The following is a 20,642-nucleotide window of genomic DNA, read 5'->3' as shown; positions in this document are numbered from 1 at the left end:
AATCTCAGGTTTGCTACTCATTAGCTTTGTAAAACTGGATAAGCAACTTGAGCACCCTGATCCTGAGGGAGACGCCTTCTAAAGTGGCTCACTGTCATTTCTGCCTCCTGGTATTCATGCCCTTGTGCAATACCTTCACCTTGAATATGGGCTGGACCTAGTGACTTGCTTTTAATGAATAGAATGTAACAAAAGTGGTGGGATGTCACCTCCAAAACTAAGTTACAAAAAATTATGACTTTGGTCTTACTGGTGCTTTCTCACTTGCTCACTTCGATGAAGCCTGCTGGAATGTTGTGAGCTGCCCTGTAGAGGTCCACGTCTCAAGGAACTTCCAACAGCCTGCAAAAAACCGAATCCTGCCAACAGGAGTAAGCTTGGAAGTGGATCCTTCCCTAGTGGAGTCTTTTCATTTATTTATTTATTTTTATTTTTTGAGACAGAGTCTCGCTCTGTCACCCAGGCTGGAGTGCAGTGGCGCGATCATGGCTCACTGCAAGCTCCACCTCCCGGGTTCACGTCATTCTCCTGCCTCAGCCTCCCAAGTAGCTGGGACTACAGGCCCCCGCCACCATGCCCGGCTAATATCTTGTATTTTTAGTAGAGATGGGGCTTCACCGTGTTGGCCAGGATGATTTCGATCTCCTGACCTCGTGATCCGCCCGCCTCGGCCTCCCAAAGTGCTGGGATTACAGGCGTAAACCACCGTGCCCGGCTCTAGTGGAGTCTTGAAATGACTGCAGCTCTTGCTAACACCTTCATCGCAGCCAGTGACAGACTCTGAAGCTAAGCTCCACCTGATTCCTGACGTTTAGAAACTGAGGTAATAAATGTTGATGTTTTAAGCCACTACATTTTGGAGCAATTTATTAAGCAATAGGTAACTAACACATAGCCTTAGTTTCTTCATCTCTAAAATGGGGTTGATAGCTTACCTCACAGAGTTGTTATTATGATTAAATGAAATACATATATAAAGCATCTGGCATCCAATATGTGATAAAAAAAAAACCCCAAAAAACCAAAAAAGGGTAAATAAGTCTACCAAAAATTTCTACCAGGCAATATTGTGTTATAACATTGTTAGTCTTAAAATAATGATTTTAAATAATGCTATAACATTTTATATAGGGATTTTACATGTATTACATTATTTGATTCTCAGATCAGGGCTGTAAAACACAGAATAACATATTATTCCTCTTAAAAGAGATGAAGAAACTGAGGGTCAGAGAATTCAAGTGACTTGAACAAGGGTCCACACGGGAAAGTGTCAGAGCTCAGAGTCAAACCTAGTCCTTTTCCCACCACTCACATACAGATACTATACATCTATTAATGAACTATTAGGCATCAGGCATTATTCTAGGCCCTGAGAATACAGAGGTGGATAAGTAAGACAAGGTTCCTGCCCTCACAGATCTTACATTCCCTGTTCTACTCTATAAAATTGGAAATAACAATTTAAACTTTTCATTAAACATTTCTTTAGTCTGAATTAGCATGTTTTAAAATATTTTATGACTTGGAAATGCTACATTAACTTTGTCCAGATTCCTAAGTCCATTTCACTAGCAGTGATGTAATACAAGGCAGAGGCATGGTTGTATGTTTCAGTGTTTCACTGGCTAACTACCAAGTAAATGCTCCATACATACACCAAACAATTGTTCATTGATGTTCACAATAGAGTTTGTGTCTTGAACTTCAAGCCTTAACAAAGTCTAAGCACTATTTCTCTCTCATGTTCTTGCATAAAGTTTAGTTGGTGAAATTCTGCCTTTTTTCCTAGAGTACAAAATTAAGCAGAAATAGAATAGGTAGAGTTCGGGGGTGCTGCACTATTTAGGAATTGCTGGAATTACTTGATGCATACAGGACAAATGTGAGAACTTCATAACTGGTAGTCAGTCTATTGTGAAAATATTATTGTAGTAGGACTCAAAACAGACTAGAGTTCTATATTATATTTGACTGGATACTGAGGCCTGAGAGCAGCTCATTTTCTAAAATAAGTACAGAGTATGACTGTCAGAAATTTTTTTTTTTTTGCCCCCAAAGTCTTTTTCTGAAAAGGAATGTTGGCTAGTCCTTCAACATAAATGAGATTAAAAAATAAAATGAAAAGGGATGTCAGCTTAGTTCCTGATGACAGCTGAGTAGTCAAATTATGGTTCTTTGATATACCATAAATATTTTAAAAAGCTGGGATGGGTGTTTGCAAAGTGAAATTTCTGTTAAGGTATGTATTCTACAGTCATCTTCACTCCTGCCTTTCAAAACAGGCAGTTGGTTGAGGGGAAAAAAAGGTGCATAAATGTTACTGAATGAACCTGGGAAAATCCGTCAAGAATTCCAAAAACTTGAGACTTTGACAATATACCATTTTTTACTTCTTAGAATATAAGAAGTGATGTCTAACCTTTACATTTGTACACCTAAGAATAGCAAAAACAACACTTTGCATTTTAAAGGCCTCCTGTAAAAGTCCCAAAGTGCTTCTGGAAGGTTAGGTGATTCTTCCATAGCTATAAAATGGCTGTATAATCTACTCCAGAATTAATTGCCTAACAACTAGGAAGTGCTCTGGAAATGGACATCCAGAGTGATCCTTATTGTTTTAGTAGCATTGAGAAAAGCCTTGAAATAAAATCTTTTTCTGTTATTCCAAGCTTACTCAGTGCTATATTATTCAGATCAGGGTTCCTTACACACTTTGGGCAGGATGACAGGGGCTACAGGAAGTCTTGAAATCGTATGATCCAAAGTGATTCAAGTTGGAGGGAATTTAAAAATTAAAAAAATAATTCCAACAGTGAAATTCGTAAGGGGTGAGTCTTTGCTCTTCTACCCATTAAGAATTCTGGGTTCCTCTTCCCAAAAGAACAGAAGAGTGGGGAAAGATTTGTGACAGCCAAAAGGACATGGTGGTAGCAAGCCAACTTAAAGAGTTACTAGAGGCGGCTTAGCAAATATTCATGCCTTCACTCAACTAAAACAAAAACAAAACAAGTCAAATTCCGGCGTTTTTTATAGATCACAGGCTTTTGTTTGATCAATGCACTACACTTCTTTACAACAAAAGGTAATGACAATGAAATTTTGCATGTTCCCAAATTTGGGTAGTTGTCCAATTTAACAGTCTCAAGGAGCCTAACATGGTGCTATGTGGGATGAAAAGAGGTTCAAAGTATGATCCCTGTCTTAAAATTAAGATACAGAATCTTCCAATTAATATATGTATTTTCTAAAGTGGGGTCCTTAAACTGCTGGATCTCCTCAGAAGTCTTTTGAGGGTCCCAATATCATCAAAGTTTTGGGCTTCTCAAAAGAAAGGGTATATGATACTAACAGGTCTAAAATACTCATTACAATAGCTCTTCCCTCAATTCCCTCATACATTTGTAAATACTCCCTAGAGGAAATAACCTACCCCCTACCCATTCCCCGTTTGAGAACCACAGTGGTTTCCCAACACAGTTGAAATAAAATCCAAACTCCTTATACTGGCCTATAAGACCCTGAGTGCCCTGCATCCTTCCTACCTACTGACAATTTCTATGATGCATTCCTCAGACATACCTCACTCTTTTCTGCATCAGGGTATTTGTACTTGCTTTCTTTCCCTCTGGAATATTCTTTCCCCAATCTTCATTTGATTGGCTCCTTCTTATTACTGAGGTCTCAGCTCAAATCTCATTTCCTTGGAAAGACCTTCTTAGATCACTTGCAGTTAAGACCCTGCTTCATTTACTCTTTTGAAAAAATTTCCTTGTAGCACTTACTACAGTCTCTCTCTCCCACTAGAATGTAAATTCTTTGAGAGCAAACACATCTTTTTTGTTTCTTGGCGTTGCTATAGATAGATTTAGTCTAAGTTTGATATTTCTTTCAGCATGCCTGAAATTTTAGCAAGTTAGAGACAAATGTAGGCACTCAGATTACCATATGAGGCCTCTGCCCTCTTCGTTGTATTGTGGCTTTAACCACAGCTGGGCAGCTAGAGTGGCATTATTCTTGCTCTCAGATACACAGGACACTTATCTTTTCCTTAAGAGTGAGGAAATATCTTTTTTTAAAGCCCCCATACTATTGCCCTTGCTTTTCTCTGGTTTGTATTGAATCACATACTATTCCTGGACCAATTCTGTGGTCAGAGTAATACTATACCTCCAGCAGGCTTTTAACCAGGTTTCTCAACAATTTTTCTAAGGGCAATTGCATTACACTCACCAGTGTCTTTCAAACAGTGGTCCATAACCTGAGAATGAATTAGGAAATTAAGTCTTGGGTTATAACCATTACTGAAAAAATTAACTAGACTATAAAATTTGAAACTGCATAAAATATATGATGAGTTAGTACTGTTTTATGAAACTTTGGTGTATACATACAAACACACCTGGATCACAAGATAAAATCTACTTGTGGATTGGCGTCAAAAAAAGTTTGAAAGCTACCATCTTAGACAAAACAAGTTGACTCCTAAAACTGGAGTAGGGTCAGCTTTTGATTAAGTAGGGAAAGAATGGATACCTGAAGTAAAATCAGAGTATGATTTAGAAGAGGAAAATACATGCTGGGGAGATAGCCCACAATTTCCACTACAGCCTGCTCGACACTTTAGTTACTGGATTCCAATACAGTCATAACCAAACATTTTCATTTCCCCTCCAATGTCTTCTAAATTTCAAAGTATTTATCCATTCCAAAAAAGTATTTCATTCTTTCCATCCAACAAGTATCCATGATGGAGAAACTCACATTTTATCATTTGGTTGGTGGAAAGTGTACATCTTATCACCCTAATCTTTACTTATGTTTAAATTTTGATCTTATGTGACAGGAACTTTAGAACTCAGTCCATTTATTTATTTATTTATTTGAGACAGGGTCTCATTCAGTCACCCAGGCTGGAATGCAGTGATGCAATCACAGCTCATTGCATTCTCTATCTCTTGGGCTCAAGTGATTCTCCTGCCTCACCTCCTGAGTTGCTAGAATCACAGGCATGTATCACCACTCCTAATTTTTTTATTTTTGTCGAGACAAGGTATAGCCATGTTGCCCAGGCTGGTCTTCAACTCCTGGGCTCAAGCAATCTTCCCATCTCAGCCTCCGGAACAGCTAGGACTACAGGTGCAAGCCACCATGCTCAGTTAATTACCATTTTTTTTTTTTTTTTTTAGAGATGGGGTCTTGCTATGTTGCCCAGGCTGATCTTGAATTATTTCTGGCCTCAAAGAATCCTCCTTTGGCCTCTCAAAATGTTGGGATTACAGGTGTGAACAACCATGCCAAGCTGAAAGCTCATTCTAGTTCAAAACCTTTCACTTAAGAAACTAAGGCCTAGAGAGAAGAGTGAACTTACTTAAGACAGTTAATTAGTAGCAGAACACATCTCTTGACACCCACTTAAGAATTCTTTCCATTGTACTAATTAACAGTATACTTATGCCAACTTTTAAAAACAAAAGTAAACAAACATGTAAGTTCCAGAGGCAACTAGGTTTACATAGCTGACAAATTCTTTCAAGAACTGTAGGTGACTTATATTTTGGGCAGCAAAGCTGCACTTTTAAGGCAACAGGTGAATTTATTAAAGAAATGCTGTTGGCTGGTAGCTCATGCCTGTAATCCCAACACTTGGAAAGTCTGAGGCGGGAGAATGGCTTGAGGCTAGGAGTTCCAGTCCAGTCTAGGTGACATACCAAGACCTAGTCTCTGAAAAAAGAATTTAAAAAAAGCTGGGTATGGTGGTGCATACCTGCAGTCCTAGCTGCTCAGAAGGCTGAGGTGGGAGGATACCTTGAGCCCAGGAGTGAGGTTACAGTGAGCTATGATTATGCCACTGCACTGTAGCTGGGATAACAGAGACCCTGTCTCTAAAAAAACAAATATTGCTTTTGAAGTGTCTGAAAACCAAAGACTTGTTACTGCCTTATCTATTTAAGTGAGGTTAAGGCAACCGGCATGCATCACCACACACAGCTAACTTTTGTATTTTTTTTGTAGAGATGGCACTTTGCCATGTGGCCCAGGCTAGTCTGAAACCTGTGAGCTCAAGTGATCTGCCCATGTTGGCTTCCTAAAATGCTGAGATTACAGGCGTGAGCCACTGCACTGGGCCAAAGTTAATTTTCGTAATGTTACATATAGTAGGAATTGTATTTTACCTTAATACTTCACTTTTTAAGCTAGGAAACTCAATTCACTGTTTACTTTTCATATTATTAGAAATTTACTAAGATTTATGAATGACCCATCATAGCTACAAAGAGCTTATGGTGTATTTTTGTATGTGTGGTGATAGGGCAAGACTAACTTATGAAATAATTATAATTAAGAAATCAAGGCAATTTCAATTATTGTAAATATAGGGATTAAAAGTGGGAAAGTCCTTTTGGGTTGGACACATCAGGGGAATTTTACTGTTTTATGCATCAGTTGGAAGAGTAGCTACCATGTGAGGGTGCCATGAGAATATAATTTAGTCCCCAAATAGCTCTTCCATTTATTAAATGGAATGATATTCATTTCTTCCTCTAAGAGTTGTTCTCTCTTTTGTGTAAAAGGGTTTGTTAGAGGTTTCCCTCCAGCTCCAGAGAATGCTTCGCTATTAGTCTCAGGGACATTACCGTGGTAGAAGGGTAACCAAAGGGCTTTGGAAGTATGGAAGGAAATGAGGCTGGCAGTGCTTGTTACTTGGTTTCCTTTGGTTTTATTTAGAGAATAAGCAGCCAATTCTGAAGGGCAGGTAGGGTTTAAATAAAAAGGAAAATAATCCTCTTTTTGGGATTCATTCACGTAAACTACATTTAGGTTAGGGTAATCTAGAACTAGTTGCTATCTGGAACTCAACTTGTCTGTTGTCCACCAGACCCACCTTCAGGTGCTAAACGTCCATTCTCACTAGCCATGCATGTATCCATAATTTAGTCCTGATACGTTACAGATGAGGTGAACAGTTGGCATCAAGAACCAAGATGGGTAGGGTCAGCATTAAAAAGGTCTAGTAGCAGACAGCAGGGTCCCAGATAATGGACTTGGACTTAAATGCAGGAATCTAGACTCTCCAAGATTAGGGAAAAGAACTGGAAAACAAGAATGGTTTATATTTTAAGAGGCTGACATCTTGGACAAATAATCTAATCAATGGCTCAAAGTCAGCAATCACAGGAGTCTAGTTACCAGGCTTGAGGTACATGCTGGACAGATATTAAGGCACTGCACATCCTTCTCAAACTAGGGTATAATTTTCGGACTAATAAATAAAAAGCATTGCATATACAAGAAATTATGATACATCTTCTAAGGAATTAGTAGTTGACAGCAATTTACTCTATATTTTACATGAAAAGCAGCAGTCATATTTTAAATTAGACAGTCAATTTTGGGTGAATTTAGAAGTACACGCAAAACTTCAAAGAAATGTCTAGATTCTAGAAGGGAGTTTCAGGCTGTACTTCCAAGTCACTGAGTCTTAGAAAAGTTCAGAAGGCAGTGATGGGAAAAAGCACTGTCTTTGGGAGAGACTTATTTTAAACTAAATTCTGCTAATTACTTATGACCTAGGGCAAGTCCAAAAATGACTGAATCCCATGAGATTGTTGTAAAGATTATAGATAAATACAAAGCAACCATCAAAGTGCCTGACAGGCTGGGAGCAGTGGCTCACGCCTGTAATCCCAGCACTTTAGGAGACCTAGGTGGGCAGATCACCTGAGGTCAGGAGTTCAAGATCAGCCTGGCCAACATGGTGAAACCCTGTCACTAATAAAAATACAAAAATTAGGCCAGGTGTGGTGGCTTATGCCTGCAATTTTAGCACTTTGGGAGGCCGAGGTGGGTGGATCACCTGAGGTCAAGATTTGGGACCAGCCTGGCCAACATGGAGAAATCATGTTGGAGAAACCGTCTCTACTAAAAATAGAAAAATTAGCCAGGTGTGGTGGCATGCGCCTGTAATTCCAGCTTCTCGGGAGGTTAAGGCAGGAGAATCTCCTGAACCTGGCCGAGGGGCAGGGCGGGGTGGATGGAGATGGAGGTTGCAGTGAGCCAAGATCACACCACTTTACTCCAGCATGGGGGAAAGAGTGAAACTCTGTATCAAAACAAACAAACAAACAAAAATTAGCTGGGGTGGGGGTAGGGGTGGGACATGCTTGTAATCCCAGCTACTAGGGAGGCTGAGGCACGAGAATTGGTTGAACCCGGGAGGCAGAGGTTGCAGTGAGCCGAGATCGTGCCACTGTACTCCAGCCTGGGTGACAGAGCGAGACTCTGTCTCGAAAAAATAAGTAAATAAAATAAAATAAAGTTCCTCACAGATAAATAAGTGCTTAATAAGGCAATAAGGGGGAAAATCCTGGGCTAGAAGTGTGTAATCTTGTTGCCTTGGATCAGGAAATGTCCCATGGTCTGGTAAACTGGAGTCTCCAGAAAATAAAAATTCAGATTACAAGTGTGAAGTGTAGATTCAAGTTTAACTGAAACATGGTTGGATGTGGCACAGAACTAATATATGCTGTACACCTATCCTGATCATCTACTGTTAAGAGCTTTACATTTATACACTCACATTTAATCTTCATAACAACCCTTCGAAGGAGGCATAATTGTAATTTTATAGATGAAACTACTGAGATTCAAGAAGTTCAGATTATTGTACATTACAAAGTAGGTACTTGAACCTAGTCATTTTACCACATTCTGCCTTAATGGTGGAGGGTGGTACCTCTACTCCCTAAAACAGAAGTTTCAACAAATGAGATTAAATAATGGTTATCTACAGTAGTTCTTGACTACAGGAGTAACATAAATATTTAACACTGAGTTGGTGAACTGTACTGCATGACGTGACTTCTTGACTACAGGAGTAACATAAATATTTAACACTGAGTTGGTGAACTGTACTGCATGACGTGACATAGCAAAAGTAGCCCAGAGACAGGAAATTCAGTCAGGAATTTACAGTATTATAAGAACAAACTGATTTCTGGTCTAAGCATCTCTGACTACAGTAAAGTCTCATTAATTTATACTATATGTGGAATTTACAATAATCTATATAGGAACTAAGAAAAAAAAGTATCTGAAAACGCTCTTCATACTTCATCCCCTCTCCCTCAATAGTTCAGCCTGAATCATAAAACTATGACATTCCTTGATGACTTCTGCATAATGGCCACATTGAACTCTAGTTAATAGAATAAGTGAGCCAAAAAACCCAAAGGGTAGCAATGCATACACCTGCTACCATAGCAATCAATGAATGTAGGAAATCCCCTCTTCCATTTTTTGTTGGTTCACTTTCACCAACACTTTTTGCCTTTACTGAGCATCTAATTTAGTAAAGTCTTTTTCCAGATAATGAAGATACAGATTTGGATGAGACTCCATAATGAAGATACAGATTTGGATGAGACTCGATAAGAGCTCAGTCTGAAAACATTGGCAACCATGAGACCATCAAGGAGTTCACAGTAGAGACAGACACAAACATTAAATACAAGTGTGAAACAGGATCAAAACAGGAAGATACAGAGAATGAAAGTATCTACAAGTCAAAGTGTTGAAGCAATTAGGAGCCTATCAGAAAGTAAGACGGGGACAGAATCGTTTTTTGAGACCTGAAACCATAAAACAGTGTGATATATTTAGGGAAAGGCAAGAAGTTCCATGGGATTGGAGAGCTGCAGGGTAGACAGGGAAAGATTGGTAGGGATTAGATCCTGAAGAGAGATGCTAAGGGACTGGGACTTCATCTTGTGGATCACTATTTCCCAGTTATGATCACGGAACCCTTTACAATTACAATGTAAAGAAATACCAATAATAACACAATATGTTTAAAATTTTTGATTCTTTAGCTTTCTTAAAATCTAAATAGTATAAAAAATTGAATTATTTTATTTAAAACCCCCAAATACCAGAGATGAAGTAAATCATCTTTTATTTTCATCTTACATTTGGTTATCATGAGACATGCAAACTCCTCCAATTTTAATGAGAACAGTGTTTTTGTGTCTTTTTATCACATATCCGCTTAATATTAGGTGTAATGTTGCTAAGTCGGATTCGCATATGTGGTGCAGCATCAAGTCTTTTCCTATATTTTGTTTTTGTTGCAGCGTAATATGAAAACCCCGTTTCACACAGGTGCATTGTAGCAAAAGGAAGAAGTACACGCACTGCACGCCTTGCAATGCTTGGGTATTCCTGAATTAGGCTACTCCAAAAATCATTTAGTGAAAGTTCACTGAAGTTCTGTTTCACTTGAGAATCAGATGTTAAATCAATCAGGCTCTCATAGTCCCGTGCTACTAATGAAACTGGTTTAACAGTAACTGTAAATGGATTTCTAACCCAAGCATTATTATCATTTGTTACAGGAAAGTATTTTAACAGAGTACAGCGCAAACCCCTTAGGTGCTGCACAATGGCACTGCAAATATCTTTATCAACTGTAGAATTAATTTCAGTCAAAAAATCACTGAGTGTGGGAAAACAATCAAAGTTTTCTTCTTCTACAGATGAGGCCCAAAATTCCAATTTTCTTAACAATGACGACATTTTATCAAATACTGTAAAAACAGTCACATTTTTTCCTTGCATTGACAAATTAACTTCATTTAATTTAGTAAAAATATCTGCAAGATACGCAAGTCTTAGCAGCCAAGACGAATTTGTTAAACAATCAGATAGTCGAAAAGCAGAATCCATGAAAACCAAAAGTTCACGACGAAGTTCAAAAAGTCTTACAAGAACTTTACCTCGAGAAAGCCACCTCACCTCTGTATTTAGAAGAAGTGCTGTGTGCTGAGCACCCATTTCCTCACATAAAATTTTTAATAGTCTGGATTGATGTGGTCGAGCTTTAATATAATTGATGATTTGTACTGCCTGGTCTAGCACATTTTTTAGAGATGTAGGCATTATTTTAACTGCTAGTGCATGTCTATATAATAGGCAGTGACTACTGGTGCTTTCGGGAGCCACATATTTTATTAAGGTGACAGCCTCGGCAATTTTCCCATCCATTGCCCTAGAAGCATCACTACAAACATCAACACATTTTTCCCATTCAATTTCATGTTTCTGCATAAAACTGTTGACACAGTTGAATATTTCTTCACCGGTAGCATTACTTTGCAAAGATTCACACAGGAGTAGGTCTTCTTCAATAGACTTATTAAACCTATAACGAACAAACACAAGCAGCACAGCAAGTCCTGAAACATCAGCTGATTCATCTAGTTGCAGTGAAAACCCATCACAAATTTTCAGTCTACAAACAAGCTCTTCTTCAATGTCAGCAGCTAGATCCTTAATTCGACGTGCAACAGTACTGTTTGATAGCTGTACTGCATCTATCTTTTTACTATATTGTTCATCAAACATCCGCATCACTACATCTTTTGCACAAGGTTTGATAAGCAATTCTCCAATAGTATGAGCCTCTCCACTCAATGCTATATGGTAACTTACATTGTATGATGCTTCTGTAGCACTTTCATTATCTGTATTCACAATTTTAGGTGTTGGGGGTTTATTATTTTCAGGTGAATCAAGATGTTGCTTGAAAAAGCTTATGTCTTTGTCTTTATATGCAGCATGTTTAGTTTCCAAATGTCTTCGAAGCTTACTAGGGGCTAAAGAGCTATTCGATAAAATTTTCTTACATAATACACACTGAGCATGAGGTGCATCTCTATTCCCGAAGTAAGTAAATCCAAAAGACAAATAACTTTCATCATATTTTCTTCTTTTTGGTTTTTTACTAAATGTTATTTTGTTGGAATTGGATATAAATTTGATCCTGGAAAGCTCACCTTCTGATTTTTTAGAAACTGAAGGTTGCAGCTGTTTATCTTCACTTTGTAATATCCCAACTTTCTGATCATTTGATTCAGACACAATCTGATAACAGAAAGATTCCACTTCTTGTTTAAGACTTCCTTGTTTCAGCAACAGATCCATGGGCAATGAGTTTGTGGTACAAAACATGGTTAATTTAGAACAGACATCGAGTATCGCAAATGTGATGAAACTTTAAGACAGGATACAAAGAAGACGAGCAATCATCAAAGAGATGATATACAGCAACACATCAGTTAATTTCTAAATGCTGCCTATCCATCAATGCGCAGATGGAACATCATACGTTCATGTATCAGGTGATCTCTCATGCGACTTCCTGGTGCTCTCAGGTATGGTACACCTTTTCTTAAAGGTAGATTATCACATAAAAATAAAAGCTATAGAAATGAGTTTAGTAATCTCATATTTAAACATATTAAAATCAACCATAAAGAAAAACTACTATTAGCTTCAATCTTTTTCTCAAAACATTTATTAACTTAGAGAATATTAATTTTCTATAAAACATAATTTGGGAATCATTGAGCCAAGAAATTATTAAGAGTTGTTATACATACTTTTAAGAAAGGGACCTTGAAGAATACGTCCCATGGCAGGGGTTGGCAGGCTTTTTTTGTAAAGGGCCATATAGTCTCTGTTGCAACTACTCAACTGTGTAGTTGTAACATGACAGCAGCCATAGACAATACATGAAAGAACGGGCACGGGTGTGTTCCAATAAAACTTTACGTACAAAACCAGACAGCATGGGCCACGATTTATCAGCCCTGTCTCATGGTATGTAGTATTGTGAAATCTCTTTTAGCTTTCGATGCCTACTGCCATTAGATGTATTAGTTGTTGATACTATTATGTATCTGAAGTCCCTTCAGGGTTAGCAACAATTCTGAAGAAGAGAATTAAATACACAGACAGTTCCAAGTTTTACGAGATACATAAACATAATTCTACTGTATCCTAAATGCTATGTTAACAATGAAGAATAAATTGTATATCAAAAGTTAGGTACTGTTTCTCTGGACTTAAATTATATAAATGTTTATATTATCCAAATTAAGACTCAATGAAAGTAACGTATATTTTTACAAATTACTCTGCATTCTATTTATACAACAGGTGAAGACTTAACTGGGATCTAAAAAAATATAAACTCTCATTTAAGAGGTTTATTTTTCATATAATAAAACAAATCAATATTAAAAGAATAATGCAATCTAAGGATTGCTAAAGAATACTGTTCACTCTATAAATTAAGGCATACAAATTATGTCTATCCAAGTATAGCTACTTTTGATTTAAACTTTATAACCTGGCTATAGAGTAAATTTTGTATTCTCATGTTAGATCCTGAGTCAAAATGGTTCTCCTATTAAGGGGTAGAAGGTAAGATACCTGAAATAAGGTGTTCTCCTTTCTGTAATCCCTCTCTCCACCTTGGCAGCTTGAAATGCACTCTTCAAAAGAATAAAATTAAGGAATGGGGTGGGAAGGGGAGTAACCAAAAGCCTATAACGAGAAAAATTACAATTAGACACAGTAACAAGAACTAACTATAAACCCGTAAGAAGGGTTTATTCTTTCTGGATCTAAGCAGTGTGAGTGATTCTTTACTGCAATGCAGATCTTGGACTGAGAGAAGATGCTTAGCATAGTAAAAATTCTAACATTTTCATCCTGTTCAATATGCTGGCAATTTGGCTGCTTTGAGATGTTCCCCCACCTACTGACTTCATAGAAACATGTTAACAACAACAACAACACACTTTCAAGAACTTAAAACTAAATCTAATTTTTAAAAGTACAGCCTCATCAATGTCTCTAAAACTAGGCCTTGAATCTAAAATGGAATTATACATAGAACTACTACATGAAACAATCCTTTCACTACAATCATTTTTAGCCCCCCAATAACCAATCTCCTCAGGTAAACAATGTTTAATGAGAGATGATTTTTTACTGTATGCCAATTACTGCTAAATCCCTCATATAGACTATCTCATCGATGAAGAGACAAGGACTATTAATAACCCCATTTTAGAGGTAGATACACACAGGTTAACATATTTCGCTACACCTCTTGTAAGTGAAAAACCAAGTTCAGAGCCCAAGAAGTGTGACTGCATAGCCCATGTGTCTAGCCATTACTTGTGTGTTCCTGAATACTTTTAATTCCCCAACTACTAAATAATCTGGTTACTAGGAGTTGGGCTATGCAGAGAAACAAATGAACAATGGGTTACAACTGCCAGAAAGTCAAGGGTCTCATACTAGCAACAGCAGAAAGCCCTACTTCTTATTGGGAGCAAAAAAGCAGATTCTCCTTCCACAGGCTCCATTTGGATTTTGCAACGGGGAACTTTGTGGAGCTGCTGGTTCACGTAAAAGATTAGGATCCCTCTCCCTCGTTGCCAGAGAAAGACACAGACGAGTAGGAAGCTTTTGTTTTCAGAAAGGAGGTCCTCATCCCCACCTCTTCAAAGGTGTTTCCCCGAATTGCTCGAGGACAAAGAATCTACTCCTCTGAGAGTAAAGTTTCCTTTCCACTCCCTGAAGAGCGCGGAAAACTTCCGTAATCTCCCTCTGGGCAAACTGACAGGTATCACAATCCTTTCTCCCCTACCCTCGGGCGGTTCCGGCTGGGAACAATACCTTTAGGGCAGGAGGGCAGGATCTGAGTGCAGGCCAGCCAGAAAGGCGGGAAAGGATGCTCCTTCCAACACCTAAATGCTTTGTTAAACGGTCACCTGGATGTGCAGCCAGGGCCAACTATCCCTCAGCTCCTCTCTGTCATAGGTGCGCGCTGCCCACAGACCGCCACGACTGGGGGGGCTCCCTACCAGTAGCAGCCCACCCTCGCCTCAGGACTCCTCTCGCGTCCCCCGGCGGCCGCCTCCGCTAAAGACCACATGAAAACGTCTCAGCACCCAACACCATCTCTCTATTTCATCTCCATCAGCGATGAAGAGAACGGTCTTCGGCGCGGCTGGGCTGCACAGCAGCGCCGCGGTCCCCAGCTGAGCCCGCGACCGCCATTTTAGGCAGTTCCAGGAAGCGGCCATTTCACAGCGCACCGCTTAGCCGCGGCGGCGGCTCTGCTCCTCACCTTCACCGAGGCCTGAACGGGGTCAACAGCCAGTCGTCGTGGACTGGAGGGGGAGGGGAATGAAAAACAAAACAGAGGAAAGAAGGATTCGGGGACAGGGTGATGCTCTCAGCTCAGGGATACCGCCTAGGCCATCTCCATAGATATCCAATTCGCGGCTGGCGCGGTCGCTGGTCTGAAGATAAATTTAGCACTCTAGAGGACCCGAACCTTACAGTCTTTACGAGCGACTCTACCGCCGCCCAATCAGCGCCAGATTTGTATCCCGCCACCAATCCGCGCTGAGCAGCGGGGCGGGACCAAAGGAAAGGACCAAGGTCGGTTGAGGCGCAGCCCAGCCGTAGCCACAGCCGCAGCTGCAGTGGCCGTGCTACCTTGGTGATAGCGGACCTGCTGGGTATGAAGCAATTGTTCCCAAACTTTACTAGCCCCGTCGGCCCGGGCGCTCGTGGGGAATGCAGATTCCTGGGTAATGCCAGATACGGTTGGTGATACCGTAGGGCTGGAGTGCAACCCATGAATCTGCATTTTCATCATTTTTGGCGCTCGGCCCGGATGGGGGTGATTAACGGGGATTCGTGGTGGCCCCAAAGGAGCACGCAGAACCTCGGCTGCTGTGCGTTCGCCACCTCTTTTGTTCCCGGAGGCCTTACCCCGGGCCCAGTTTACACAGCCGCCACCTCCTTTTCTTGGTTTCCCACTGGAATCTGGGAAGAAAACTCGCCCTTTGCTTCTCCGCCCCACACCCGACGACGGAGTGTCTAGGGGCCTGGCCGGCCTCGGCTGTGCGGAGAGCTGAGCCTGACGAGCGGGCGCTGATCTGGCGCAGACCCCGCCAGACCTCTTGGGTGGCCCGAAGTAGTCTGGGGAGCCGCAGTACAGGACTGGATAGGGACAGCGGCGTCCACGGGCAAGCAGAAAGTCCGCTTGATGTCTTTGCATCACAGTGGCGCCCTCCCCGCAGGAACGCCGGGCCGCCTGCACTGAACGGTTGCCTGGAGGGAACGGCCAGCCCGCCCTGAAATACTCTTTGTGGGCTGCAGCTTTCGGATATTTTAAGCCATGGTTGTGTGCCCTTCCTTGTTTTTAGAAACACCACAGCCAAAGGCTGCAGGTTGTGTGCTTTCATTTTGTGTTAAGTTGCGTGGTGGAGACCTGGAATCTGTTTTTCCAAATAGGCACCTTGAAATAGATACGCTTCTTAAGGGGGGAAAGTACGAGTAGGTCCTATTATTTGCAATATTTTAGCCTTTCCAGACTCCGTAGAAATGACTAAATGAAGATTGGATCGTATTTTCAGGCACTGCGCCAATGACAGAAAATTCCCAACTTGGGGTCAAAAGCAAGAGCAGCTTTCGTTTTTCTTCAGTATGCTTCTGATCAAATATCTAAACTGTTGAAAGAAACCTAACCCTTAATAAGACAATTTACAGGAGTGCATAGACAATTTCCTAGGACTGACATTTAGTTCCAAATGTTTTAAAGTCATTTACAACCTCATCTCACTCTATAGTAAGCTGTCCGTATATTCTCATTATTATTTTAAAATTATTCCTATTAAATCAGTTTCATTTGAACTTTAACCATAAATGCATATATCGTTTTTGGGAAGGGGGTACAATCTTGCTTGAAGAGCAAAGGATTTTATTTTGTAATTGCAGGAGTTGCCTCGCTTCGGAATAATATTGGAATAATATGTTTTCTTGTTTCATATTTTATAAAAACATTTTACACATGTGCTTCCAAACCAATTTTTTAATTTTTTATTTATTTTTATTATTATACTTTAAGTTCTAGGGTATATGTGCACAATGTGCAGGTTTGTTACATATGTATACATGTGCCATGTGGGTGTGCTGCAATTCGTTAACTCATCATTTACATTAGGTATATCTCCTAACACTATCCCTCCCCTCTCACCGCACCCCACACCAGGCCCCGGTGTGTGATGTTCCCCTTCCTGTGTCCAAGTGTTCTCATTGTTCAATTCCCACCTATGAGTGAGAACATGTGGTGTTTGGTTTTTTGTCCTTGCAATAGGCTCCCAAACCAATCTTTACACATCTAGTTTACATCTTCAGGAAGAGGGAAAACCCAGAATACTAAACTGATAGGTGGAGTAGGGTTTAAATAAGTTCATCTAAAGTTTAGGAATTAGGTCCTGATATGATTTGACTCTGTGTCGCTACCCAAATCTTACATCGAATTATAATCCCCATGTATGGAGGGATTAAAGTGATTAGATGATGAGGATGGTTTCTCCCATGCTGTTCTGATAGTAAGTGAATTCTCACAAGATCTGATGGTTTTATAAATGGTAGTTTTTCCTGCGGTCTCACATGCTGTCTCTCACCTGCCGCCATGTAAGACCTGCCCTGTAAGACGTGCCTACTTCCCCTTCCTCCATGATTGGAAAATTTTGTGAGGCTGCCCAGCCATGGGCAACTGAGTAAATTAAACCTCTTTCCTTTATAAATTACCCAGTCTCTGTATTTCTTTATAGCAGTGTGAGAATGGATTAATATAGGGCCCCAAATCTGAAGTGTCTCATAATTAAAGTTCGTGAAACGTAACTTTTTTGTTATCGTTTTGTCAAATTATTATAGAATGTTGATGAGATAAGACAGATAAGAAAAAATACAATGTAGAACTCAGACCAGTAATACATAGCTAGAATTTATTAAATACATAGTGTAGGCTGGGAAGCTATTGTATATGCTTTTTTTGTTTTTGCTTTTTGAGTCAGGTCTCACTCTGTTGCCCATGCTGGAGTGCAGTGGCACGATCTTGGTTCTGTGCAACCTCAGCCTCCTGGGCTCAAATGATCTTTCCACCTCAGTCTCCTGAGTAGCTGGGACTACAGGTGCATGCCACCATGTGCGGCTAATTTTTGTATTTTTTTATAGCGATGGGGTTTCGCCATGTTACCTAGGCTGATCTCGAACTCTTGGGCTCAAACGATTCACCTGCCTTGGCTTCCCAAAGTGCTGAGATTACAGGTATGAGCCACCAGGCCTGGCCTATACACTTGTAAATGTATTAAGTCTTTTACTGTTCACAACAATTTTATTAGATGATTAACCTTATTTTACAGATAAGGAAATTAAGCACAAAGAGGTAAATAACTTACCCCAGTTCCAAGAACTAATTAGTGGCAGAACCTAGATTAGATATTATGCTGGTTGTGGGAACTACAAACTGTGTTTGTGTGCATACTTGATTTATATTAGGCAGAAAACTATTGTGAATAATATTACAGTAATGTATTAAGGATGGAGGCTGAGCCTCACCATTAAAAAGGACTCAGTACCTCTCTCAGTTCTTGGGGAAAAAAAAAGGACTCAGTTTGTTAACCTGTGGCTCAAGTCAAATAATCGCTGGAAGGAGTAACAAAAATTGTGACTGAAACCCCAAATTTGCAACCTCAGTTGCTGTAGGACATCTGAGATGACAATTGTGTTCAAGTTGGTTTTATGAGTTAATTTGTGTTGCACTAGGTTTTCCAGAAGCAGATCATGAGACAGAAAACTATGTAGCCAGTATTGTAGGTCAGAGTGTGTCACCCTTACGTTTATACTCCTCCCTTCCTCCCTCAGTTACTAGATGTGGGCTGCCCTGGGAACGGCATGACTGCAGCTGAGGTCCTAAGCAGGGCAGAGTCCTTGCTTGAAGGAATAGCTGAGTGACGCATCTTCACGTGGGCCACAATTTGGAACCTTTAATATAAAGATGGTAAATTAACATAGTTTCATTGTTTTTGTGAAAGTTATCATTATTGAGGTGTTGTGTGCTTTGTCAGCCTTCGAGATGTATGAAACATTTAAGGGAATTTCGTGACCACATGTATGATTGGTTTATTGGTATTATATTTGCAAGAGTTATGTGTTTATAAAAATTTCACTGGCTAGATGTTAGATATATTACATTTGTAATTGTAGTTTAAAATGTTTAAGAAAATGTGATTAGTTGATTATGCAAATGATGTTAAATATTTAAGGAATATTTAGTCTGTTAATGCTTGTGAATTAAACCATAGCAGAGCATAAGTGAAAGTGATTGTCCATGTTTTTATATAAAAATTTTGAGATTTATTGTCCCATCCTGCGGGATCGTCAATGTAGGCCCTAGAAGAGGGAGTGGGAACTCGGGGGGACAAGAGACACGAGAAATGGAGACAAGACAGTATCCTGATCAAGTCTCGTTTATTGGTGGCAGTGTAATGCCTTATATAGACCGGCAGGGGTGGAGGTTGGGCCAGGGCGATGATGGTGGCCCTGCGGTGGGCGTGGCCAGGTAGGTATTGGTTTCTTCGGTGGGACGTCATGTTGCGCCTGCGCCATCGGTTGGTAATTTTCCCCGGGCGCAGGATGGCGCCTGCGCTGTAAGTTGATCATTTTCCCGGGCGCGGGAAAATGGGTGATGAAGAACCCTGAAGAGTGCCATTTTGTACTGGCGTATGAGACAGCAGAACAAGGAAGTTAAGTAAATCTAGGGAGGAGGCATAAAGTGGAAATGTATAGAGCTCAGGCGTCAGTCGTCAGTTATGATCGCTATGGCCAGGCCACGCAGCTCTGGACAGGTCCCCCTTTTTTATTATTTCATGATGAGAGATAGCCCCTCGGGAACTGCGCCTGTCTTAGGTTGGGTCAACTCATCACCACCTTTTAAGCCTGTCATGGGATTAGGCAGCAGCAAGGGCGGCCCTCCTGTCTTAGGCTCAATTGGGGGTGGTGTCCTCTTACCTGTCATTGACTGTCCAGTTCAGCTCACAGGGGAGGTGGTCTTATAAGGGCGGATAAGACTCACCATGTTCAGACATCTCAAGATGATGATAATGGACCTGTATAGGCTTGGCCTGGAAGGCCTCAATTTGTCGTCTGACGAATGCCATAAGCTTATTAAGGATTATAGGCCCAAGAGTGAGAAAGAGTAGAAGGGTAAGTAAAGGACCTAGAAATGGTAGGAGATAAGGGAGAAGTCCGTGGAGTCCAGTCCAAAGCGGATTGGCGGCCAGGTCTTTTCTGCGTTTTTCTAGCTCTTCTTGTAAGGTCTTTATTTTGTCTCTAACGATCCCGGATTTGTTAGCATAAAAACAGCATCTTTCCTGTAAAGCCAAACAGATCCCTCTAGACCTCTTCTATTTTGGAGAACTACTTCAGCTAATGAGTCTACCTGATCTTGTAGATTTTGTATAGTACTGGATAAGGTTTGTACATCAGAAATTAATTGATTGGATAATTTAGTATATTGGGTTAGTGAGACTCCTAGGCCTGTAGCTACTGTTGTAAATGCAGTGGTGATTCCCAGTCCAGCCAACAAGGGAATAAATTGTATGGCCCGCTTTGGTCTATATATAAAATGCTCAATAGCGGGGATGGGGATAGGTTCATCTTCAGGGATGATATCAATGTCGGGGAGAAGAGTGGCTAGAACACAAAGCCCTGTCCAATTTGTGGGTAGATAAGTATATGCCATGTTGTTTTCGTATTAGTTCTATTGCTTTACGAGGGTCATCAAAACCTGCATAGACTGTCACTATGTTATATAAAATGATTATTTTCCAAAAGAATCTCATGTTGGGCTTCATTTTCTGAAAAACAAAAGGGAAGAAACTTCTCAGGGAGGATTGTTTTCCCTGGATTGACAATGGTTATGA

At 40.3% G+C, this 20,642-nt stretch overlaps 1 protein-coding gene and 1 long non-coding RNA gene across 2 annotated transcripts; one reads left to right on the top strand and one right to left on the bottom strand.

The window, feature by feature from the left end:
* Positions 1–9,938: 9,938 nt before the first annotated feature.
* On the bottom strand, positions 9,939–15,221 carry ZBED5 (zinc finger BED-type containing 5). Its single transcript, XM_008006713.3, has 3 exons — positions 14,987–15,221; positions 13,276–13,389; positions 9,939–12,228 (listed from the first exon to the last, which is right to left on the bottom strand). Exon 3 carries the CDS (start codon positions 12,007–12,009, stop codon positions 10,006–10,008), a length of 2,004 nt encoding a protein of 667 aa, XP_008004904.2. The 5' UTR covers positions 12,010–12,228; positions 13,276–13,389; positions 14,987–15,221; the 3' UTR covers positions 9,939–10,005.
* Positions 15,222–15,317: 96 nt separating this feature from the next.
* LOC140712235 (uncharacterized) lies at positions 15,318–19,464 on the top strand. The gene is made up of 3 exons (XR_012093740.1): positions 15,318–15,383; positions 17,893–17,985; positions 18,583–19,464. It is a non-coding gene; the product is annotated as an uncharacterized lncRNA (long non-coding RNA).
* Positions 19,465–20,642: the final 1,178 nt, after the last annotated feature.

Source organism: Chlorocebus sabaeus, chromosome 1 (assembly GCF_047675955.1).
Source record: "Chlorocebus sabaeus isolate Y175 chromosome 1, mChlSab1.0.hap1, whole genome shotgun sequence".
Classification (NCBI taxonomy): Eukaryota; Metazoa; Chordata; class Mammalia; order Primates; family Cercopithecidae; genus Chlorocebus; species Chlorocebus sabaeus.
Note: the sequence above shows the minus strand (reverse complement) of the source record. Positions and strands in the feature narration are given on the sequence as shown.